The sequence below is a fragment of the Crotalus tigris genome, unplaced genomic scaffold (assembly GCF_016545835.1).
Source record: "Crotalus tigris isolate CLP2741 ecotype Arizona unplaced genomic scaffold, ASM1654583v1 scf7180000017569.284425, whole genome shotgun sequence".
In the NCBI taxonomy this organism is placed as follows: Eukaryota; Metazoa; Chordata; class Lepidosauria; order Squamata; family Viperidae; genus Crotalus; species Crotalus tigris.
In genome coordinates this window covers 13,824-39,948 of record NW_024096480.1, presented here as the reverse complement: position 1 = coordinate 39,948, position 26,125 = coordinate 13,824, and the positions used below count along the sequence as shown (strand labels likewise).

Below are 26,125 nucleotides of genomic sequence, written 5' to 3'. Positions count from 1 at the left end.
GGAACTATTATTTTGTATATTTGGGAAATTTTGGATAGTGGAGTTCATATACATGGCAAATAAAAGTGTAGGTTCAATTATGAAAAAGTGGAAGATGTATAATAAAGCAAATAGCCTTAAATTTCTGAACATTTTACAGGGGTGCAGAGTTGAAGGTTGATTGTTGAGAATACTAAGAAAGGTATAAGATAGAAATATAAATAAATGGTTTAATACAGAGCAGGGAGAAAAATATCAACATGTGATGCCTCTTTGTTGTTTAATACTTTTATGGATACGTGTACAAAGAAAATATGTGGTTATGGTAGAGGTTTGTTGGTTAAGGATATTTTCTTTTAAGTGTAGTTGATAAGAATTAAAATGATTTGCAGTAAATGTCAGATAGCTTGTACAATGCAACAAAAAGTACAGATCTAAAAATGAATGTACTGGCAAAGAAAATGGATGAAACAATTGTAATATATATCTTGATAGAATGTTTTCTAGAGGTGAGAATTGAGGAATACTAAGAGATAAAAATGCTGGCAGAAAGGGAGTGAGTAGTATATGGTATAAATGATTGTTGAAAATATATATATAAAAAATACATAAATAAGAGCATGCTTTTGCTGGCTTTGTTACATGGAAATTACACTTGGATATGTTAGAAGAAGCACAAAAGCACCTTAGGCTGAAAAGTTGGAAAAAGTAGCATAGGAATTTGCTGCTGTAGGACATCTGACAGATAGCCACTAGCCTCTGTTTAAACACTTCTTGGAGGAAGCCCCTCCATCTGCCTATGAAGTCTATCCCATTATTGAATAAGTTTGTCCAATCTTCAACTGAAATCTACTTTTTGCAAGTTTTAGCCCATTGGTTCTTATCATACATTTCAGAATATTTCTGAACAACTAGCCTCATCTTCACACAACAACCCTTCAGTTATAAAACAGCTGTTAGATCTCTAGGAAGAGTTCTCTTCTTCCAGTGTAAAGCATATCCAATGTATGCATTGTTACATGAATGTGTATAACAATAGAAAGATAGAGATATAGGGAACAGTTGAGTGTAACAGTTGCTTTACTTTTCTTATCCCCTATCTTTAATTTCTTTGGCTTACTATATCTTACTTTCTTTCTGAGCTTTGCATAACTTTTCTTTGTCTGTCTGTCTATCCATTCATCCATTCAAAGGAGGTGTCAAGAGAGGCCCAATCTAGACTCTTTGCCCTGCAGGAAGTAGCACAGATCTGATCTCCCCCAGAATCCTTGATACCTTATCTCGCTGTTCCCAAGAGAATGCAGTCAGTCTGGCAAGATTTTTGTGACATAGTTGATTAGCAATAAAATTTCTCTTGAGACTTTTCACAAGTGGATCTAGTTGCTTTTGCATGACAAGTTCAGCTGACAGTCTCTATTTCTACCAGTAGTAACCTACAAAATTGTTTCTCAAAGAAAGAAGGAAAATGCCTGAACATTTGATTACAAAGTGATGCAGGTATGGTGGTTCATATTTCAGTGCGTGTTAATAAGTTAATAAACAATGATAGGCCAATTCATTCTGCCTATTAAAAAAAGGAAGTGGAACTTCCAGTCTCAGCTAGGTTCCCCTTTGACTAGACTTTACTATTATTTGCTATTTAGAACAAAAACTGGTTTATGCTTAAGATGGCCAGGGAAATACAATTAAGAAGAAATACTCCTAGGTGATTAGATTTTATTCAGGAAGAATTTTAATGAAAAAGTAATTAAAACAAAATTCATTACTTTAAATATTTAATGTCCAACACATCTTTCCTACTACATTATCCCATGATTGTCCTTACAAAACTATAATGAAACAGGTAGCTTTTTCATAAGAGAGAATAAGTATATTAAAAATAACTTTTCCTAACCAATTAAAAATTATCTCTAAAATAAAGCAAGGTAATGATAATAGTTGGCATTTAAATAGTGCAAATTAGCATTCATTTTATAAAGCATGTAATCCTATATCTGGATTTTTATACAGAAATTATCCACCTTTTATTGGGGTCACTAACATTGCTGAAATAATAAAGTATATAATTGCACATATCAGTGTCTATGGAGAGATACTGAATAGTAATACAAAGTGCCAAACATGTTACACTGAACCTATTACACCTTATCAGTAAAATGTATTCCAATGGCTTAGTCTGCTGTTAATAATGATAACAACCTACGGCATATCAGCACAAATGTGACTACAATAATCATTGTTATTCGGTCTGTGTCCAATATCGGGTGATGCTCATAGAACTTATCTATCAGTCACAGTAAAATAGGGTGTGGGCCAATGCTAACAAGACCCATACTGCAAAAGGAGATTTTTTTTTCCCCTGCAAATGAGTTTTCTGAATCTACCCTCAAGAACTGCTGATGGCAAGATATCAAGTTGTATTAGCATAAAAGCCCTGTCAAATTTTGGACCGGTGAGATGCTCAAAGCATCTAAGTAATAGGGTTTTAAATGATTCTTATGACATCTCAAACTCAACTCTGAATTTGGAGTTCCATGTTCAGAAAATTTTTGGTCATGATCTGTTGTTAAGATACAGCCAAAACACTTCAGGAACTATCCACAGTGCAGCAGTTTGCCAACATTGTCTCTTTTCAGGAAGATTGATATTGCAGCTATTGACCAGACTTTGAGAAGCCAAACCTTGTCATGGAAAGTTAAGCCTTAGCCAATAACTGAATCTTTATTTCAGCCATTTACTTCCCTTAACACCTCTTTTCTATGGGGATGAGGAATTATCACTTTGTTAAAGATGGTAAAGAACAGTTGAGGGAAAGACTCTGCAATTTTTCTCCTTGGTGCAAGCAACACATGCATAATACTGGATGCATGCTTGCATTGCTCACTTTCGTATTCTCTGCCATCTGTTACTCTTCGTATTTCCTGAATACTTTCCTTTCACTAGAGGAGAGTACATTGCCAAAGAAAGTGTGAGAATTAGTTCATGTAGAACAGGGGTGTCAAACTTGCAACGTCACGTGGCGTGTTGCAACGTATTGTGACTTTTTTGCCATTGCCGGCAATGGGGTGGGCGCACACACAAACACACATATATATGACAAATTAGCCATCAATAGACACATAGACATAAAGAATATCTAGATACTGTGAAAAAGAGACAATCAACAAACCGAAAAGGGAACAAAAAACCCCAAGCACCACCCCACCAGCGATCAACGCTCAAATGAGCATAGATTAACATTAGTCCAACAATCAAGTGAACAATAATCTAATCAAGCAACTGCCAAACAAGTCAACAATAAAGAGCCTAATCAAAGACCACCCCAGGGAAAGCCACTAGAATATAAACTGGGAGCAAACCCCACTCATTATTAGCACTGATCATGTTACCCAGTTTGAGTAATGAAATGTCTGCAAGAAAACAAGCAAGCTCAGAAAGCACCAAGGACCCCTCATTTCAATCCTGAGCTACAAATATTCTCCTTTATTAATTTTATTCTATAGTCACCATGAAAAGCTTGAAAAACAAAAACTAATCAAAATAAATGTTTAGGAGCAGAAAACTGCATTCCAAGAAGCAATGAAGTAATATACTTTACCACCCCAAAGACCATAGACACCCCTATATACTGGTCTGAACACTGTTCTGTAAATTGTGCCATCTACTAGTAAAAGATGCACATTCAATAATTCATAAATTCAAGCCCTCTCCTATTCCAAAAATGTACACAAACATTGTATGGCCAGGGAGTAATGTCAGCAGCTTTGTCCAAGGAATAGATCAAACTTGAAAAATGTTCTTGAATGTCCAGCTGAGGGGTGAAGCCATTAATGGGTGGGAACTACTCTAGATGAAGGTGAGGTTGCACATGCTTGTGAATGTAGCCACCCTAGCTTTCTTGTGCTATCCCTAAGGCTACCCGCCCAAAACCTGTATGAGTTCAGCACCACAGGCTAGCAGGGCCACTCATTAAATTACAATGAGTGCTCATTATACCCAGTAAATGCTCATGGTATTTTAATGAGTACAACAAACATTCTGCTGGGAAAAGCTCAAGGGTGCAACAAAAGCTTATAATAGTAATACACAAGAATAATACACAAGAAGTTATTTGAAAAAGGAAACTTATGGCAAGTACTTTCAATTTTACATACTGCAAATTTTGAACCAAGCATCCAAAATGAGAAGAAAGTATATGTCACACAAACACATAAGGTCTACTTATTTTACTTTGAACTTCATGTAATCTCTCTCTTGGGTTTTGGGATATCTCATTTTTAAAAAAAAAAATATCTGAAAAAAAGCATAGGCTACAACATTACAATTTGATGCATTTTACAATTACGAGACAAATATCTCTGGGACCTACCCATAGTAGTGCCCATGATACTAGAGTTTTCAGAGCTCACTGGTCAAAAAAGACCCAGATTTCACAGGGGTCTCATGCAAGAGTAGTATAACTCAGCTGCAAATTGTGTTTGTCAATAGAAAGTTTCAGTTCCCAATTAAAAGGTTCTTAGACAGCATTCTATCTGACTTGGCAAATGTTAGCCTAGATAGATGAAACTGACATATGCCAAATGAACATCTCTATACACAGGGCTTTTTTTCTCATAGAATGCCCAGAATGGAGTTCCGGCACCTTTTTTGGATGGATCCTTGTAGGGTAGGCAAGGCAGGTTGTATGACGTGTGTGAATTCTGGCACCCTTTTTTTTTTTTTAGAAAAAAAACATTGTCTATACAATCACAGTTGTAAATGAGTTTTGTCAAGTTTGAGGAGATCTAAAAAATGCAGAACTAGATGATACAGATTTGTGGGTTATTATCTGAATCAGCAACTTATAGTGCTACCACGCCAAACTGGTTAAGGATATATATGTTTAAAGCAGCCAAAGCAACTATAGACCTATTAGCACAAAACTCTGAAATTCTACTCAATATTGACCATACCCAGACCACTATTTTTAAGTCAGTCACTCATTTCATCAGACTATGTAACAGTTGTGTGCATATACTGGAGGCATTTTTTTAAAACTTTTGGTCCTTACTTAGGTATCTCATTTCCCCCCCTCACATGAGATACTAATAGCACTCTATAAAGCCTTAGTAAGGCCACACCTTACTGCAACCAGTTTTGGTCACCACACTATAAGATAGATGTTGAGACTTTAGAAAAAGTGCAGAGAAGAACAACAAAGATGATTAGAGGATTGGAAGTTAAAACATATGAAGAATAATTACAGGAACTGGGCATGGCTAGTCTAGTGAAGAGAAGGACCAGGGGAGATAGGATAGCAGTGTTCCAATATTTGAAGAGCTGTCACAGAGAGGAGGGGTCGACCTATTTTCCAGAGCACCTGAAGGCCAGACAAGGAATAATGGATGGAAACTGATCAAGAAGAGATTCAGTCTAAAAATAAAAAAAATTCTGACAGTGAGAACAATCAACCAACAGAACAGATTGCCCTCAGAAGCTTCATCACTGGAAGCTTTCAAGAAGAGATTGGACTACCATCTGTCAGAAATGGTGTAAATGGTCCACTAAATTTTTGGTTAGGACTTTTCTATATGTGAAGTCTAGAAGGGGAAAATAAGCAAACATATTATAAAATTTCTAGCTGTTTACAGATTTTGATATTTTTCTGTTTTGTTTCTTTTTAAGTAATGATTGTTCATTTTGTCATTTATAATACAACCATATATAGTAAAGTGATATGGCTTTCACTAGAACTCGGATGGAAAATGGAAAGAAAAAGGAGATGTTAATATAACTATTCCCATGAAGGTTTTCTATAAAATTAAAAAAACCACACACTTGCATTTTAGTCTCATAAGACAGTCAATGAAAACTTTCTTTACAGATTTGTCATACAATTTGTTTTTCAGTCATCCCACCATCCATGAAATTTTCCTTGAGAGTTTTTATTATTATTATTATCATTATCAATCATCGCACAGTCAGCCAGATGTTCAGACTGGATTTGGCATTTTCTCTACCTATCGAGTCCTTACCCAGGACCTGGGATAGGCAGATGTGGATGTTTGATGGTATTACAGATATCGTCATAGGATGGAAGCAGTTCCTAGGAAGGCTGCCTTTTGCAATTGACTGATGGCAAATTTGTCAATGCCAATGGTGTTCAAGTGGTGCTCCAGTTGTTTTGGGATTGCACCCAAGGAGCCTATTACTATTGGTACTACCCTTGCTTGCTTTTGCCACAGTCTTTCTATTTCTATTTGTAGGTCTTTGTATTTTGTTATCTTCTCCAGTTCTTTCTCTTCTATTATGCTGTCTCCAGGCACTGCCACGTCCACTATCCAGACTTTTTTGTCTTTCTTATCGACAATTGTTAAGTCTGGGGTGTTATGTTGCAGGTGCTTGTCTGTTTGAATTCTGAAGTCCCAGAGCAGTTTAATAATTTAATAATAATTTTATTATTATTATTACTATTACTATTATTATTTTCCTTTTCTCCTCAAGGAACAGTGAATAGTGAAGACTGTTTTTCAATCTTAAATACATAACAAAGGAAATCACACTGCCCCAGTGGTATTCTCTTTCATTATGTATCCACCAACTTTTAGGTCACTTGCGTAATAACAGTGTAGGATAGTGTTCGTTTTTATGAATGATAACTTCTTTCTCTGTGATAAGCTTTGTTATACAGACAAATTTGGCAATTTTCCTCTCCAGCAAGGAAGATAGATAACTGTACCTTTTATTATACTGACAACTAGGACTGAAAATAATGTAAACTATGAAAACTTAGCATTGTTTTTTGTTTGTTTGTTCTGTCTCATTTTTTATAAACAAGAATTTTCAAAGGTCATCAACTATCTAGGGGAAATGTTTATTTCCTAAGCTGGGCTTGTACCTCAACAAAATCTTTGACAGAGTGCCTCATGATATTATCTTACTCAAACATCAAAATATGACTAGATGATCTCAACATTAGATGGACTCAAATTTGGCTGAATTGTTGCACTGCAAGAGTGCTCACCAATCACCCCAACTTCACATGGAGAGAAATACTGGGTAGAATTCCACAGGACTCCGTTCTGCATCCTGTGCTGTACAATATTTTCATCATTAATGATTTGAGGGGGCATTTATAAAGTTGGCACATGACAAAAACTGGGAGAAGCGGCTCATTCTTTAGATCAGTGGTTCTCAACCTTTTTAATGCTGCGACCCCCAACCAGTCGTAAGTCGAGGACTACTCAACCGGTCGTAAGTCGAGGACTACTCAACTGGTGCAGCACCATTCGCAGAATGGGACTTTTGGTGGGCTCAGCAGGGCAGAGACAGCCTGGACAATTCCTATTGGCTTTTGAAAGCCAATAGAATTAGACTCTATTCAAGAGAGTCTATTCTATTGGCTTTCAAAAGCCAATAGAATACAAGGGAGTAGCACAGCTAAGGAAAAGGGGAAAAAAATGGCAGACTGCGTTGTTTGGCGACCCCCGTGAAATGGTCATTTGACCCCAAATGGGGTCCTGACCCACAGGTTGAGAATCACTGCTTTAGATAAAAGGGAGAAGATTTTAAAAGAACTTTCAAAAGGGCTTGGTATAAGAAATTATAAGAGCCATGGTGGCATAATAGTTAGAATGCAATATTGCAGGCTAACTCTGCCCACTGCTAAGAAATCGATCCTGACTGACTCAAGGTTGACTCAGCTTTCCATTTTTCTGAAATCAGTAAAATGAGGACCCAGATTATTGGGGGCAATATGCTAACTCTGTAAATTGCTTAAACAGGGTTGTAAAGCATTCTGAAGTGGTGTATAAGTCTAAGTGCTATTGCTATAACATGTTATAACCAACTGCTGAATTTTAAGCAGAATAATGTAATGTCTAACTTTATACAACTTTCAGAATATAAAAACAAAACCCTAACCCTCACCTGGTTCTTTAATCTCTGCACACAACCGACTTTAAAGTGAGAAGGAGGAGTATAGTCTGAATGTATGCAAATGAGTGAAAGAGTGGGAAACAGAATAAATTCAGGAGAGCCCTATAAGCTTGAGGTATTCCCCATTTCTCTGGTTAAATTCTCTAAGAGCTGCCTTGGAAGAAAGAGAAGGGAAATTTATGCCTCCAAGCTACTAATTAAGAAAGCCAAAACATTCCAAGGCATTGTGTGGAACTCCTAAACTTCAAAGTGTTCAATGGAACAGGACAGACCCACAAGGGAACATTTAGGTAGTGGTCCAAGGTGTTGAATGGAACTCTTAAGATTTATTTTATCTGTTTTTATTTTAGATTTTTTAAATCCTGCCTTTATTATTTTTATAAATAACTCATGATGGCAAACATAATTCTCCTTCTTCCTCCAATTTTCCCCATAACCATAACCCTGTGAGGGCTGAGAGAGTGAGTGATTGGGCCACAATCAACAGCCAGTTTTCATGCCTAAGGCAGAACTAGAAGTTGCAGTTTCCTGGTTTCTACCCTGATCTCTTAACCACTAGACCAGAGGTAGGCAACCTTGGCTCTTTTATGACTCGTGGACTTCAACTCCCAGAACTCCTGAGCCAGCCATGTTCTGGGAGTTGAAGTCCACGAGTCATAAAAGAGCCAAGGTTGCCTATCCTTTCATTAGACCAAACTGGCTATAGGGAGAACTCCAAAATTAAAGTACAGATCATTGTGTGAATTAAGAAGAGAGAAAGTAGATCCACCTCAAGTCTAGCCTATGTCTAATGCTTGAGCTCATTTTAACCATTCTTGAGATCCAAATTGTTAATTACTATTACAGCTGTTATACCCTAATATTAAAGCCTGAAGAAAATTTGTTATGTACAAGTCTTTTCAAGCAAAATATCATCTACTTACAATTGTGAAATTCATAACTTTGAGAATCCAGATGGTCATAGCAAGATTCACCAGGATTAAAATCATTAGAAGTAGCACAAAGAAATAGAGGCACCTCTTCCTCCAACCATAAATTCCCACTTTGTATACATGTGGTCCTTCTGAGCTCTGCATGGTGCTTCTCTGGGCATACTGTTCCTGAGGCATCTGGAAAAAAATATATAACCAGATATCATAGGCATAAACTGTGGGACATGTTGAGACTATGTATTCCTTTATTTAAATGATTTAAATGGCTACTGATCTCACAACTGGCAGTATACCAGGATAAAACAATAAGCACACCACAAATCTCTAAGTGACCAAGATTAATACTATAACCTTAATCACAGGGGTGAAAGGCTAACAAGGTCAGGACCATCCAGATGCTTTTCTAAGTGCAGACCCAATTTGTAAGTCCAACAAGATGGTGCCTGGCATATGTCCTCTCCAAGATCTGGTGAGAGAAACAATGTAAGTCCTACAAATAGCTTCTTACAACTGAATATAAAATAAAGCATTTTGGAAATACCTGCATAGATAAGATACCCTTTTTGGCTTTGTGACTATAATGCAAGTACAGATTCTTCATTACTGAGCTGCAGAAGTCTAATTTTTAAAAATGTAGGATAAAAAAACATATATTGTCAAAATGGTATTATTAATGGTGTGGGCATGTTCTTTCTTGCTTATTCCTTTTTGCTAAAATGTAAAAAGTACAAATCTAAAGAGGAGATGGGGTACAATTTAATTTGGTCCATATTGATAAAATGAATCGACCCAATTCACGCTTGCCAGAATTTTTTAAAAATGGGCTTGTATGCAATCATTACTCAGATTTCATTACTCACTGGATTTTGTAATTATATTTTTGCAAAAGAAAAATTATTTTTTAAAGAAAAATATATGTTAAAGAATATGTTATGGAAAATAACATGGAAATGTTACCTATCAGTTGTTTGACAGTTTTTAGTTTTTAATTTAGGTATTGACCTAGAAAAAGAAGAGAATGGATTTATAAATAAATATATGTGAGATTGATCCCGATCAATGAAAAAAAGGCTTGATCTAGTTGTATTTGGGTCAGAAGCAACCGGGAAACACAAGGACTATAGTAAGGGCTCAAGCTAGTTGAAATCTTTATGTGAAAATTGAGCAGATGGACCCCTATCCTGAGATCAGAAAGAAAACAGCCATACATCCATCGACTCACAAAGGCAAGAAGGCCTAGGCTTTAAAGTTTGGAGTAGACATATATAAAGAGCTTGATTTCTGAGTTCTGTGTGTGTATGTATGTGTGTGTGTGAGGGGGTACAATTTCTGTGCAAATACAGCATTTAGATCATGAACACTCTGAGCCTATAATAAAGCATAATCTAGTCTGGGCAGTCAAGATTTATAGCTGAATCTATAACTAGGAAGTTCGACCAGGGCTTTGCAATAGACTGGGAAGCAAAGCAAACAAATATGAAACTTCTCTATGATAGCTTTATGAAGATGCACTGCAGATGCTATTTCTAGTTCCCCTAGAAATTCCCTATTAAGTCATTTGTTTCAATAACTTTACTATATATGGCTGTATTATAACTGACAAAGTGAACAATCATTACTTAAAAAGAAACAAAACAGAAAAATATCAAAATGTTTAAACAGCTAGAAATTTTATGATATGTTTGCTTATTTTTCCCCTTCTAGATTGCTCCCAAGCTATTAAGTTCACATAGAATGATGCTCAGTCTTTACTCTTTCCTCCTTTGGGGACGAATTCACTTTCTTCTTTACTGGCTAGGCCTCTTCAATTTGGGATTTTAAAGGTTTTTTAAAATATTTTCAGTTGCCTTAACTGCCATATAGGCAGAAATCCTAAATGCATGTGTGTGCCTTTAATTTGGTGTTGACCTCCAGTGATGGCCTGGACTGATCTGAACTGCCTGGACTTTCAAGTTTTCTTGGCAAGGGTTGGGTTTTTTTGGGGAGGAAGTGGTTTGGCATTGCCTGCTTCTTTTGAAGGCTGGCTGAGAGAGAGAGTAACTGGCTGAGGTTCCCTCAACTGGCAATGACACAGTTGGATGGAGAGTATGTCTGGTTTGTGTGTTTTCACTATGTTCCTAGAAGTGTGGGAGGACAGGTCAAGAGAGCTCTCAGTGACCTTACCAAGAAAGAGAAAATCACTAAGAAGAATAATCAGTGGAGAATGAAAAGCAAGGGTGGACCAGTCCTCCCATGCTTTTATGGACACCCAAAACACACAATCTATACATGCCTCTCTGTCCAACTGTATTGATATCCGAGACCCCAACCTTCAAAGAGTTGGCAAAAAAACTTGGACACCTCATAGAGGGAAAATAATAATAATAATAATAATAATAATAATAATAATAATAATAATAATACCTTGACATGGTTGTGGGGCTTGTGTACTCTGAGGAAGATGAGAGCTATGCCAGAGGTTCAACCATACTGGACAGGTCTCATCAGAGGAGTCAGACAAAGAGTGTCTCTCCCATAAAAAATATGGTGAGACGTAAATTGCAGAATGCCATACCGGCTCGGACGTCGCCTGGGTTAACAAGGTCCGCACTAGATATTGGAGTTCCTGGATATCTGGTGAAAAATGAGTTACAGGATTCAGGACTGTTGGCTGAGCAACCAGGGCCAGCAGCTGCAGAACTACTGGAAGAAAAGATGTTTACCCGTCGCAGATACACAGTGATTGAAAACAAAGAAATAATGATCTGTTACTACAGATCAAGTCCAACAAGAAGAGGATATCTAAAACGAATGCACCAGTTCTGGAAAGAACAGCATCCAGAATCAGAAATAACAGAACAGAGACTAGCAGATCAACGCCGATTTATAACACGAAATAAAGTATTCACAGAAACAGAATTGGATGAACTGCAAAGGTTTACCCAGGGCAAAGAAATCAAAGCCTTACCAGAAGTAATTCAGAATGTAGAGGCAAACCAGGGGGAGTTGGCAGTGAAGGAATCCAATAGAAATATACAACTGTTCTCATTTGGAAACCAGGCACCTCTACCTCAGGAAGAACAAAACACTCTAACTAAAGAAATAAAAGAATTGAAACAAAGAATAACTGAGCATCTAGAACAACACAAAAACAACAGAATAAGGCTACCTGCATTGAAGCTTGTTCCAAAGAAACAGCTAGCACAAGCATTAAAAGATGCAAATACTGCAATATCAAGTATAAGCACCAATTCACTGCAAGAAACAAACCAACTAATGTACAGCACAGCTGCAGTTATAACAGAATACCTGGGATGCAAAATCAACAAAAAGAAAAACAAACAAACAGTGCACCAGAAAAATGGAAGGTTAGACTAGAAAATAAGATCAGCAAGTTAAGATCACATGCAAGCAAGCTAGAACAGATGAAAGAAAAGAAGCTGAAGAACAAGAAGACCAAAGAATACCTAATCAAGAAATACCACTTAGAAACAAGGAAGATCAAGGAAGCACTGGAAATAATAAAGCAACAAATAACAGCTATAGCCAGGAAAATCAGTAGATATGAAGCTCGAATTGCAAACTATAGGCAGAACCTCCAATTTCAATCCAATCAGAAACGTTTCTACCAATCCATCAATGGAGAAACTGCAAGGAATCAGTCAGTACCTGACAAGGAAGAAACAGTGCAGTTCTGGAAGCAGATATGGGATAACCCAAAGAAATACAACAAGGATGCGGCTTGGTTAAAAGAGGTGGATGCAAATAAAACAGAAGTTGAAATGAAAGAACTAGTAATAACAACAAAAATGGTAGAAAAAAGAGCAAAGAAAATCAAAAATTGGTCAGCACCAGGTGAAGATGAACTGCATGGGTTTTGGTTGAAACATCTAACTGTTATACACCCACTCATTGCCAAGCAGTTCAACAATATACTACAAGGAGGAGAAATTGAAAAGTGGCTAACAACTGGGAAAACCTACCTAATAATGAAAAATCCAGCAAAAGGGGCAACACCAGGTAACTACAGGCCAATTACCTGCTTACCAACAACTTTCAAATTACTAACTGGTGTAGTAGCTGATGCAGTGCAACAGCATCTAGTTGAAAACAATCTCTTTCCACCTGAGCAGAAAGGAAACCGCCCCAATAGCAGAGGAACAAAAGATCAACTCCTAATAGACAAAATGATCTTGGAAAACTGCAAGAGAAGGAAGACCAACCTGAATGTGGCATGGATTGACTACAAAAAGGCATTTGACTCTCTGCCACATGATTGGATAATAAAGTGCCTAGAAATAACAGGAGTCAGTAGAAACATCAGAAAATTTGTGCAAAGATCGATGGCACAATGGAAGACACAGTTGCAGATCAATGGTGAGAGGCTGGGAGAGGTTAATATCAAGAGAGGAATATTTCAAGGAGATTCATTATCACCATTACTATTTGTTATTGCATTGTTTCCTCTGTCAACAATACTGAATAACTCAGGACATGGCTATCAAACATCAAAAACATCTGCCAGACTATCCCATCTCCTTTATATGGATGACCTGAAGCTGTATGGAAAAACATCATCTGAAATAGAATCGCTGCTCAACACTGTCTGTATATATAGCCAAGATATAGTTATGGAGTTTGGCTTGGACAAATGTCTCACACTTACTATCAAACAAGGAAAAGTCGTGAAAACTGAAGGAATCAAGATGCCCCACGAAAATAACATTAAGAGTCTGAATGAGGAAGAGTACTACAAATACTTGGGTATCCTTCAAGCTGACAACGTCAAGCACACTGAAGTCAAGAAAAAGATTAGAGGTGAATACATGAAGAGAGTGAAGAAGATCTTAAAATCCAAACTCAATGGAGGAAATACCATAAAGGCAATCAACACCTGGGCAATCCCAGTCATTAGGTACACAGCTGGAATAGTGGACTGGACTCAAGCAGAACTAAAGCAATGGATAGGCAGACCAGAAAAATAATGACAATGAATCATGCCCTTCATCCACGCAGTGACATTGATAGACTTTATCTACCAAGGCAAATAGTGGGCGTGGAATGCTACAAGTACATCAGATGGTTGAAGAAGAAAAAATGGCTTTGGAAGAATATCTGGAGAACAATGATGAAGATGCACTGAAATTAGTATATCAGGAAAGCTTACTAACTACTGGAGAGACCAAACTGGCCTACAAGAAAGACCAAATGAAGAACAGAATAGAGGCATGGGAAGACAAAGCACTACATGGCCAATACATGAAAAAAATAGCTGTGAAAGCAGATAATAATAAAACCTGGCAATGGCTAAGAGCAGGAAAATTGAAGAAAGAGACCGAGGGACTAATTCTGGCTGCACAAGACCAAGCCTTAAGGACAAATGCATACAAAGTCAAAATTGAGAAGACAGCAACAGACAGTAAGTGCCGCCTATGCAAAGAAGCTGAAGAAACAGTGGACCACTTGGTAAGCTGTTGCAAGAAGATTGCACAAACTGATTACAAGCAGCGGCATGACAAAGTAGCAACAATGGTGCATTGGAAGATCTGCAAAAAATATCATTTGCCTGTAAACAAAAACTGGTGGAATCATAAAATAGAGAAAGTCATAGAAAATGATAAAATTAAACTGCTCTGGGACTTCAGAATTCAAACAGACAAACACCTGCAACATAACACCCCAGACTTAACAATTGTCGATAAGAAAGACAAAAAAGTCTGGATAGTGGACGTGGCAGTGCCTGGAGACAGCAGAATAGACGAGAAAGAACTGGAGAAGATAACAAATACAAAGACCTACAAATAGAAATAGAAAGACTGTGGCAAAAGCAAGCAAGGGTAGTACCAATAGTAATAGGCTCCTTGGGTGCAATCCCAAAACAACTGGAGCACCACTTGAACACCATTGGCATTGACAAATTCGCTATTAGTCAATTGCAAAAGTCGGCCTTATTAGGAACTGCTTCCATCCTGCGACGATATCTGTAATACCATCAAACATCCACATCTGCCTAACCCAGGTCCTGGGTAAGGACTCGATAGGTAGACAAAATGCCAAATCCAGTCTGAACATCTGGCTGACTGTGCGATGATCCATAATAATAATAATAATAGAACATCTGGCTGACTGTGCGATGATCCATAATAATAATAAAGTTGGAGGTCATCAAGTCCAACCCCCTGCTCAGGCAGGTAACCCTATACCATTTCAAACAAATGGTTGTCCAGTCTCTTCTTGAAAACGTCCAGTGCTGGAGCATTCACCACTTCTGGAGGCAGGTTGTTCTACTGGTTAATTGTTCTGTCAGGAAGTTTCTCCTTCGTTCTAGGTTGCTTCTCTTCTTGATTAGTTTCCATCCATTGCTTCTTGTCCTGCCTTCAGGCGCCTTGGAAAATAGCTTGACTCCCTCTTCTCTGTGGCAGTCCCTGAGATACTAGAACATTGCTATCATATCCCCTCTCATCCTTCTCTTCATTAAACTAGACATACCCAATCCATCAACCTTTCCTTATATGTTTTAACCTCCAGTCCCCTAATCATCTTTGTTGCTCTTCTCTGTACTCTTTCTAGAGTCTCAACATCTTTTTTACATCATGGTGATCAAAACTGGATGCAGTATTCCAAGTGTGGCCTTACCAAGGCATTGTAGAGTGGTATTAATACTTCGCGTGATCTTGATTCTATCCCTCTGTTAATGCAGCCTAGCACTGTGTTGGCTTTTTTTGGCAGCTGCAGCACACTGCTGGCTCATATTTAGGTGATTGTTCACTAGGACTCTGAGGTCCCTCTCACAGTTGCTACTATTAAGCAAGGTATCCCCTATACTGTACCTATACATTTGGTTTTTCTTGCCTAAATGTAGAACCTTACTTTTTTCACCATTGAATTTCATTTTGTTAGATAGCACCCAGTGTTCAAGTCTGTCCAGATCCTCCTGTATCCTAAGCCTGTCTTCTGGAGTGTTGGCTATTCCTGCCAGCTTGGTGTCGTCTGCAAATTTGATGAGTTCCCCATCTATCCCCTCATCCATCAACCTCCATCAACTCCCCACTATAGTGCCTCCAAAAAATCAAAGATGTGACAATAAATGAAGATAAAACTGTGATCTTATTTAATGTCACAGCACTCTTTACATCCTTAGTCCTAAAATCGACCAAACAGGATCCAATCTGAGTTGGTTACCGGGACCAGAGGTTTATTTTTCCAAGCTTTTGGATTGGTGCTGGAGCCCATCCTCAGGGAACCAAATATACTAAGGTTGAAATGAACCAGAATCGTGGTTCTCATCAGCTTTTGCCTAACCACATACTTTCAGTTTGATGGACAAATATATCAAGAAATCAAAGGAACCCCCAATGGATCACTGCTTTCAGGAGTCAAAATGCATTGCTTAGAATCTATAACACTCTCACATAACCAGAGTATGGATCTGATATGTAGATGATACCTTCATCATAAAACAAGAACTAACTGTAGAACACACACAAAATTTCTTCAAAGGAATACAGTTCATAATAGAAAAAGAAAACAACAACATGCTCCCCTTTCCTGGATATACCCTTTCTGGATATTCTCATCAGCAAAGACAATGATGGTAAATTAGAAACACAAGTCTGTCTTAAAACTATCCACACTAACTAAGTGCTACATTATCAAAGTAACAATCCAACCTCCCACAAGATAAGCTGTGTAAGAACACTACTTAGACAAGTACAAACACACTGCAGCAACCCTGAACATCATAAAAAGGAAACAAATCATCTATACAACATCTTCCAACAAAATGGATGCCCATGCAACTTTGCTCACTCAACCCAATGAAGCACAAGCCAAGCTGCGAAAAGTATAATACTGCTATACATCAAAAACATCTCAGAAACTAGCAACAATTACAACTACATGGCATCACTGCACCACTCAAACCAACTAAAGCCCTGCAAAACATCCTAAGTAAATCAAAAGACCCAGCAGACCCAGAAGAAAATACAGGGATCATCTACTACAACATACAGTGTAAGGACTATAACAGCCACTCTATGGGACAAGCAGGCATCCATGAACACAAACCAGCAATCAGAAGACATGATGAAAACTCCTTAATTTCACAACACATGGATAGAAATTAACACCAAGATTTACACTAGATCAATCAAAAAAATAAACAATATCCCAATCAAGGAACTACCAAACTCTGACAAATAAGTTAATAACAAATAACATCCTAATCAAGGAACTATCAAGACCACTCTCACCAACACTGAGAAGGCAGGCCACTAGTATATAAAATGAGAGCAAACCTGACTCCTTTCTAGCACTAATCATGTTACCTAGTTTGATAATGAACTGTCTGCAAGAAAACAACCAAGTTCAGAGAAAACGAAGGACTTCACATATAGAAAAGTCCTAACCAAAAATTTAGTGGACCATCTATTGCAATTGCTTGAATTCTGACTGAGACTTGAACATGTCATGCATTTCACCTGCTAGCTCTCCCTATCACAGCAGAGATCATTTACCAGTGTTAAACTAAATAAAGTAATACATGTTACGATTGAAAGAAATAATCCCATAAGACAATAGGGCCATCATCACTATATTGTCTTTAAGTAACTGCTGCTGCTGCCTGAAACATGCTGCACATCAGGAAGCAATGGATGGATCCCAATGTTGCTATCTTCTTAATGGTGTTTAGCCTATTTTTTTTTCTGACTGCAATCCCCTTACACCTTCAAAGTTTGCTCCAGATGAAAAGTGAATGAGGAACTTCAAAGAGAATAAAGAACACCCTATTGTGTGAGTAAATATCAGTTCTGCAACATTTAATAGAATAATGAATCCATTCGGCTGCTGTAGTGAGGTAGAAGTAAAATTAAAATACTGCAGAAACATCTGATAATTAAACATAACATATCAACCCCAATATCTAAAACAGCACCCATTCTATTCTTTTGAAATATGACATGTGGAAATATAGATAACAATGTTTATGGACCTGTAGTGTCAGGGAGAGGTGACAGATCTTCTACTGAACAATATTAGGCTGCTTACATGAGTGCTAGAAGTGGAAGACTGAACTGAAAATATCTCTGGCAAATGCTCATTAGCAGAACTCTAAGCAAAAAGCAGCAGTCTGTAGATGCTTAATGAGCACCTAGGCTATCAGTTAACTTAATCAAAATGTAAATGAAATAGAACAGCTTATGTTTGTTTTTTATCTCTGATTTCAGAAGGCAATTAGTTCTTAAGATTGTAAATAAGTACAATCCCCATGTTCTATACTAACAATACAGTCACAACTGAACAATGAAAGTTTCAAATAGTTGGTAGTAAATTAACAGTCTGAATTCTGTTGCCTCTTCTACAGTCCAGACAGAGAAGAAAATACCATGACCAACTTAGGCAAAGAATCTGCAACACTAACTTTATTTATAATCAGCCCAATGCCAGGACGACAGCTTCTTCAGGTCTGCTCCAAGCAATAGGAAAGAAAATGGCAAGATGCCACAGAGAGGCTGATTGAAGCTGTAATCTTTTACCCACTTAACTGGGAATAAGTCTATTCTGCTCAGTTACTTTACTTCTAACCTTTTAGCAGTAAATCTCACTGTTTCTAGCTTATTATAACATCTAAGGCCACAGTGGTAAGATTTATTCTGATGGCGAATTGTATATAACGTAATTGGTAGGGTTCTGTCTTCTGATCCTGGGGGTGTGAAAAGGAATATTGGTGGTTATTTGATTAGGAAGAGTTGTGCTAATTGCCTGACTTGTGCAAGGGCACTATTAGAAAGCTGGAAAGAATGTAAGACAGATTTTTCTCATGAAAGGCATGGGCAGAATGTTATTTACATACCTATTTTTTTAATGTTTTCTTCATTGGAGAAAATATATGAACATGTACAAGAGAAAACACAAAAACAGAATAAAAAGAATATAATACCCCACTATTTAGCAAATAAAAACCCGAATCTATATTATTTGGGGGGTGGGAAGGAAACCAAGATTTTTTGTTGTTGTTGAGATTCCCACTTTCCTCCTAGAGTTGTAATCAGAATGTGATAGGCACAGAAAGAATCTTGTTTACTCCTACAGAAATATCACATGACAATTTGATGGGATGTAGGGCATGAAAAGCTAATGCAAAATGAAAATGATAAAAATGTGACAAGAACAAATGGACTGGAAAAATTCCCTCTCTCATTTTAAGAAGTTAACCGTACAGATATTTTAAACTGCACATAAGGCTTCATAAATAAGATTCTTGAATTCCAAAGGGAGTGAAATTCAGCTTATGGGCCATCTTGACTAGATAAGTAAACTCTGTTTTTCCTCTAATGGGAAAGCCTCTCATGAAAACGGCTATAGGCAGACATAAGACCCTTTACAACATAATAAGGCAGATTCCAAATCATAAAAGAAATGTGTTGTGCTATATAGAAGAGTTTTCCCATCATTCTTGATCATATGCAGAAATATTTTACTGCAGGAAAGTACAGTGCAATGTGAAGTTTAAAAATATGCCTTTAAAAGTTGTATTATAATATTAAGTGGGTTGCTCCAAATTTTATGTATTTTTGCTGCCTGAAAAGACAGATTGTAATGAAATCAGCAAGAAAACAACATATATTCTGACTGGTTTTGATTTCTCTTCTGGGTATATTGTATGAAAAGGCACTTGGTTTAAAAATTATTCACGGGCATTTTATTTACACTTCGTATTTTTTTTTTATTCTGGAAAGATATTTTGGAGTAAAACACATGGTGTTTTAAAACTGCTCTGCTGAATTTAAAGAAGGTCCCTCTGGTATCAAATAGCAACCACCAAGTATGTATAGGTTTCCATAACAGTTTAATTATTTGAAATACAGTACTAAAAATAACCTTAATTGTCAGTGAAGTTTTATCTACTTCATAATTCATAACACATTTTGACATCCCTGCACTGTTTAGTTTTGATTTTAAAAAATACATATACAGTCAGACTACAGTCAAATGTATTCACCTTTATATTCACGTTTGTATTTCATCTCTGCCATAATTTAAATACATTTGAAAAATATCAGAAATGAAAGAAACATCAGATTCTATAGTTCAGAATTATTATTTTTAATTCAAAAAGTATTTCTCTGGGTCTTCTTTTATCACCTTCTATTTTCTTTTTGATTTCCTGTTCCATAATATTGAAATCATTTTTTTCCTTACTGTAGATAGAACTGGGATTCTTAAGCTAAAAACAACAGTAACAAAAAAAACAACTACAAAATATACAATTTGCTTTTGGAAATACTGTAGTTATCACCAAATTTGCTGAATATCCTTGCATGTCTCTAAAGAGGGAGAGAGGGAGCGAGGGAGTGAGGAGGGATTAAGAAGTCAAACCATAGAAGGATGTTTTTCAGAAGGAAGTGCTGGAGAGTTCATATGTATATATCATGTGGAGTCACATCCAAAATACTGTATATCTATTGTTTAAGCAGCAGGAGGAGGAGGAGGGGAGAGAAAGAAAGAAAGAAAGAAAGAAAGAAAGAAAGAAAGAAAGAAAGAAAGAAAGAAAGAAAGAAAGAAAGAAAGAAAATCCCAACCTTTTTAGTGACTTTAAAGCATTATAAATTGTTCTATAAAAATAGGTTTGGTGACAAACCATTTCAGAGGTCACCAAAAAGAAATAGGGTGAGATGGGGTGTACTGATTGTTAAACTGACTGTGGGTAGTTCAATACCTCTGATTCATGAGATCTGTCTGTTCACAGAGAAAATTAAGGTTATTAAACTAAATTTGATTCTGCCCCTTTGGTTTTTAACGTGCACTACAGAAATGTGCATGTTTGAATTTGATGCACTACAAAAGTATTTTCATGTTTTACATTCTTATATGTAAACACAAATGTGCACTCCAACGTGTTTATGACAAGTGTAAGTGTGACATCATAGATATGGATCTGGGTATGATTTTCTGCCATGTATACAGTGACAAACGTTGTTCGCTGTTCTGTAATATAATGCTAGGAAGACTCCAAACGGCACCAGATACCTCTTTAGGAATGAGGCCAGCAGAACATTAATTCTCATCTCAGCCATGGCCATCTCCCCTTGCTCTGCACACATAGACTCATAAGGTTGGAAGTGGAACAGAGTCCAGATGTTGGAAAGCTTTTGTTCCACTCTACTCTTCTCTATTCAGATCCCACTTGAGGGAGGCACCACAATTGAAAAAGGACAAACCAGAGTGAGTTCGGAGGACTATCAAGATGGCAAGGAATCTGGAAAGTAAATCCTATAAGAGTCTGGATAAGTTTAGCCTACAGAAAAGACAACCAAGGGAAAATATTTATTTATTTAACTGCTTAATACATTTATAAGGCTGCCTATCTCATATACATGATTTTGGGTGACTAATACAAGTAGTCCTCAACTTACAACAGTTCATTTAGTGACCGTTCAAAGGTATAATGGAATTGAAAAAAGTGACTTATGACCGTTTTTCCCACTTAGGACCGTTGCAGAATCCCCATGGTCACGTGATCAAAATTTGGACATTGGGTCATATTTATAATGGTTGCAGTGTCTTACAGTCATGTGATCCCTTCTGCAACCTTCTAACAAGCAAAGTCAATGGGAAAGCCAGATTCACTTAACAACTGTGTTACTAATTTAACAACTGCACTGTTTCATTTAACAACTATAGCAAGATTGGTCACAAAATGGGGCAAAACTCACTTAACAACTGTCTCGCTTAGTGACATAAATTTGGGGCTCGATTGTGGTTGTAAGTTAAGGACTACCTATAATTAAAATGGAATAAAAAGGAGTAATAAAAAACCCAACAAAAATTTGAAACAACATAAATAACATTAAACAGTAGCAGAATACTCATGACACCACATCTTCAATATGACTATGACTAAGAAACAGGCTCATACATACTACAACCAGGGCTCCAGGCAAAATCATACCAGCAGAGTCAGGACAAGTCTAATCTGGCATGATAGAATTAAATTTAGGACTAGCAAACCCTTCTAGAAAGATATAGAGTCATTGTCCTGAAATTGCTTTCTTTTCTTATATTTTGGGTTATTTCTTGGCCTGTTTAATATCCAGCCCAGCCATCAAAGCAGCCAGGTTTCTTGAAATCTGAATTTCTTTACCATGAAAAAAAATAAATTCTACATAATCTATAGATATTCTTTTGCCTCCATTTGATTTGATTGATGTATTTTGCTTAGTTTATTTTATTTTGTTGTTAGTTGCTAACTCGTGTCCAACCCATCATGGCCCCATGGACAATGTTCCTCCAGGCCTTCCTGTCCTCTACCATCTTCTGGAGTCCATTTAAGTTCACTCCTACTGCTTCAGTGACTCCATCCAGCCACCTCATTCTCTGTCGTCCCCTTCTTCTATTGCCCTCAATCTTTCCCAGCATTAGACTCTTCTCCAGTGAGTCCTTCCTTCTCATCAGGTGGCCAAAGTACTTGAGTTTCAACTTCAGGATCTGGCCTTGTAAAGAGCAGTTGGGGTTGATCTCTTGTAGGACTGACCAGTTTGAATGCCTCGCAGTCCAGGGGACTCTCAGGAGTCTTCTCTAGCACCATATATTTTATAGTCTGATTATCTAGACCCTATGCCTCTCATTTAAAATTAATCCATCAGATATACCTACATTCTGCCTTTATTTATATCTACTACAGACATTATTTCCCTTTAACCTACTTCTTAATAATAATTGCTTAATAGGATTTAAACTATATTCCAGAGTGACCACTTATTTCTTAACTTCATCTAGTACCATGGTAATTTTTGCTATTCTGTCTAAAAGTTGACTGTAAACCCCTTATCCTATACCTCTCTATTCTGGATTTTCATTCTGCTCATATATCTTACAGTATTAATATCAGCACAGGTTACATAGTTCTACAGCCCAACTTAACTGCTGCCAATTAATTCATAAATATGGCTTCTGCTGCCCACATATTATTAATTCAGCTTTTTTTATTTTAATACAGCTTTGCCTCTTAAGACAAGTTAGAGCAAGGGATATGCTCAGGGCAGAAGAAAAATAAACTTTTCTGCTACTGTAGTCTAAGCCTAGACAAACAAAAAATGAAAGAGTTGTTTCATGCTGTGCAACCACTTTTAAAGAAATAGCAGCTAAGGTTTAATGGTCACTGGTGAGGAAAGGCAATAAACTTTAATGCTCCAAAACCAGAGCATGGGGTAACAAGACACATATTCCCTTTTTATTTGCAGGAGAGAAGCCCGACTTTTAAACTAATATGTTCAGGAAATATTTATTTAGCAAAACATCTCATGAAATGAAAAGTAGCAGTGGTGTTGAATGGAGTGGCTTGGAGGAAAAAAAGTTTCTCTGAAACTTTCTTGCAATACTATTATAAATAATTGTATTATTTTGCCCCAATTCTGGGTAACCACAGAAAAATAAATAGGATTGTAGCATTATTGTCTTTGATTTACAAATGTACTGCTTAGTTAAAAATGCTCCAAACTACTCAGCTTTTGCCTCACGGTCTCTTTGTAAAGTAGCTATATTTGAATATTGTAGCTGCACTGATAGCAATTTCTGAAACATACTAGCTGATCCCGTATTCTATATAATAAGCAGAACTGTCCAACTTTCTCTAGCTCATCCATACACACCACTGTGTAAACTTTAAAAACAGCATTATGTACTGCTGGGGGAAAGGTTTGACAAATATGCATGCCGACTTAAAAAGAATGCCACCCCCCCACCCGCCCTCTCTGCAAGAACTTCAGTAGAAGTTGGAAAGATAATCAGACAATCCCTCTCCAAATGTAGTGGTAGAGCTCCAACTTCTTTCTCCATTAAGTGAGCACCCCGATGGGTCCCTCATCTTGTGAAACAAAAGAGCAGTAATGCCGAGTAAAGCTGTATTAAGAAAGAACAAAAAGCCTCTTACCTCTTCTGGCAGGAAGCCCAAAGCCCAAAACAAAATCCGGGATATGCCAAAGAGAAGGCAAGAGGGGAAGGTGCCCTGTTGCTTTCAGAGGAGCGCCAGGCCTACCCTGGGTTCAGAAGCTGCCCCTGTCAGATTTTCCAGCAGCAGAACCGTGGCCAAGTCCCTGCCCAGCCCGAAGAATTTCCTGAACAGATTCCCCTTCTTTCTCTAGCTGCTTTGAAACCACACTCTGTCTTTTACTTCAATGAAGCTTTGTCAGGCCAAGTTACAGCTACTGGTCTGGCTCCAGATAGCAATTGAAAACACATGTGTTTTGCATGAAAGCCTCCCCACATACTATCGTGCCTCTGTGCCAAACACAGGGGACTGGCATGTTTTGCATTTGGAAAGCTAAAGCCAATCATTTCTGCAACAAATGTAGATGCTATTTTTACTTCAAGACTGCTCTAGGTTTCTCCTTTATTTTAGCCTTGCAAAGCACGAGAAACTTTTCTTAGTGTTAACTTTTTTCCCCTGACCAAACCTGTAAAGAAAGAATCAGAGTCTTATGCAATCCACCACCCCCTTTACCTAGCTTTCTCTTGTGTTTTAATTTCAATTGCATAAAGCGAGGTTTATTTTTAGAAGCTCTGGGCTCTGCTCAGCACATTGCTGTGTATCCTAATCTTGACATGTAGCACAGTGTAAGCTGAATATACTAAAAATACTACAATTATGCTTGAGCGCTTGGATTCTTCTCTACTGTGACAGTCTCTCACAATAATTCTCAAAACAGCATTTATTTAGATTGCCTATAGAAAAGTTTCAGTTTAGTTTAAGTTATGGGAGAGACACATGCTTTATCTTTTGTCAAATGGCTCTCCTTGATATTTTTCAGTTCCCTATGATACCATAGATCTAGGTTTGCTTTTTTAAAATCTTATGTTTCTGCTACTTCAGATACCCATACAGATAACATACTCCTCTCCTCTGCTCTTCCCTCCCCTCTTCTCACCTAACTTCCACCACAAGGGGAAAAATAGCTCTTTACTTGAAAAATCCCAAGAAGATAATTATCTTATAAAAAACAACAACTCATTTTTGCCAGTGTATTGCCATTCAGTGGACTATTACATATTAGTCAGCCTCTAGATGGCTGAATGGGAGCAGTACTTATTTCGTATTTATTCCATGTGTATAGAATAAATACACATTCAAAATCAAATAGTGAATGGTACCATTTCTTACTCATTTTCTATACTATGCATAGCATTGCTTAATCTGATAGGGAGTAGTAGGAAGGGGTATGTTTTTAGTTTTTTTCATGCCGTCCAAAAATTTAGAAATCTCAGGAAAGTATTAAATCTAACTGAATGTCCTGTTTGCTTTATGAATGAAACCAGTTCTTTTAAATGAGTCCTCATGCACACTTATATGTGTAGCAAATAATTTTGGTTCAACTAACATGAACATAAGCCTTTTTAATAACATTTAAAAGCATTTGAACATACCTGTCAGTCAAGTTCACATCTAAGTTAAGGTGGCTGCTATCTATGGAGTTCTTTCTATGGTGAACATTAATTTTGCAAATAATACACCCACATAACAAATATAAACTTATGATTCACACACTATTAATCAAACAAATCCATATATGCATTTTAAAGGCCAAAAGATTTAGATCAAGCCAGGAATCTTTGTCCTGCATACTAAATAATGACTATAAAATTCCCAGAAGGATGGTGAACATTACATAAGTAACATATGCATGGGAACATGACATAAGTAACATATACATATTTCTTTGTTCTGAGAGCTTAAGGGAAGGTTGTCAGCATTTATCCTTTGGATATATGTAAGAAACCAAGATTTTGTGAGGGGGTGGAGCATGACAAATAATTGAACTATGCACTTTAATTCTTATGTAGACTCCTATTTTACATTTTATTATTAGTCATCATTTCAACATATTAGAGAGATGCTAAGTATTGGAGCCAGAAGTTTGCAAAGAATGGAAAATTGTCTCTATGAAAGTACTGTGTTTGTAGCAGAAAGTATTATTGCAAAGAACAGTTAGACAGGAGAGTCTAACTTTCCTTAGCTATGCTCTTAGTTACTTGCCAAATAATACAGGCTGTGAAAATGATACAGATCACTAAGTTACTTAGGTGTATTTCCTGCAGATTTTTATATTCCTACATCTAATTCAATAAAATGCCAGAGAGGAAAGAATGATCTATCTTTCTGGAGATTCATTGACTAAGTTAAGTATAGCATTCCTAGTATCCTTGGCTGCAAAGATTTATATATAGTACTTGTTTATTTTTAAAGAATGAGGTGACAGATATGTGCTTCCATAAAAAAATGTCTCCACACAGTTTCCCATGACACCCAGAACTGGAGAACA

General features: G+C 37.1%; 1 protein-coding gene across 4 annotated transcripts in view; it reads right to left on the bottom strand.

Moving 5' to 3' along the window:
* Positions 1-24,094, bottom strand: part of SGCD (sarcoglycan delta) — a 193,142-nt gene extending 169,048 nt beyond the window's left edge. The window contains exons 1-2 of one of the 4 annotated variants that reach the window (XM_039355067.1): positions 23,740-24,093; positions 8,820-9,005 (exon numbers count right to left, since the gene is read on the bottom strand). In XM_039355067.1, the coding sequence (XP_039211001.1) occupies positions 8,820-9,005 (186 nt within the window). In that variant the 5' untranslated portion in view covers positions 23,740-24,093. Of the gene's footprint in view, positions 1-8,819; positions 9,006-23,739 lie in introns of all 4 variants that reach the window. The other 3 variants (XM_039355075.1, XM_039355057.1, XM_039355086.1) reach the window with 3 other exon arrangements.
* Between the last annotated feature and the right edge of the window lie 2,031 nt (positions 24,095-26,125).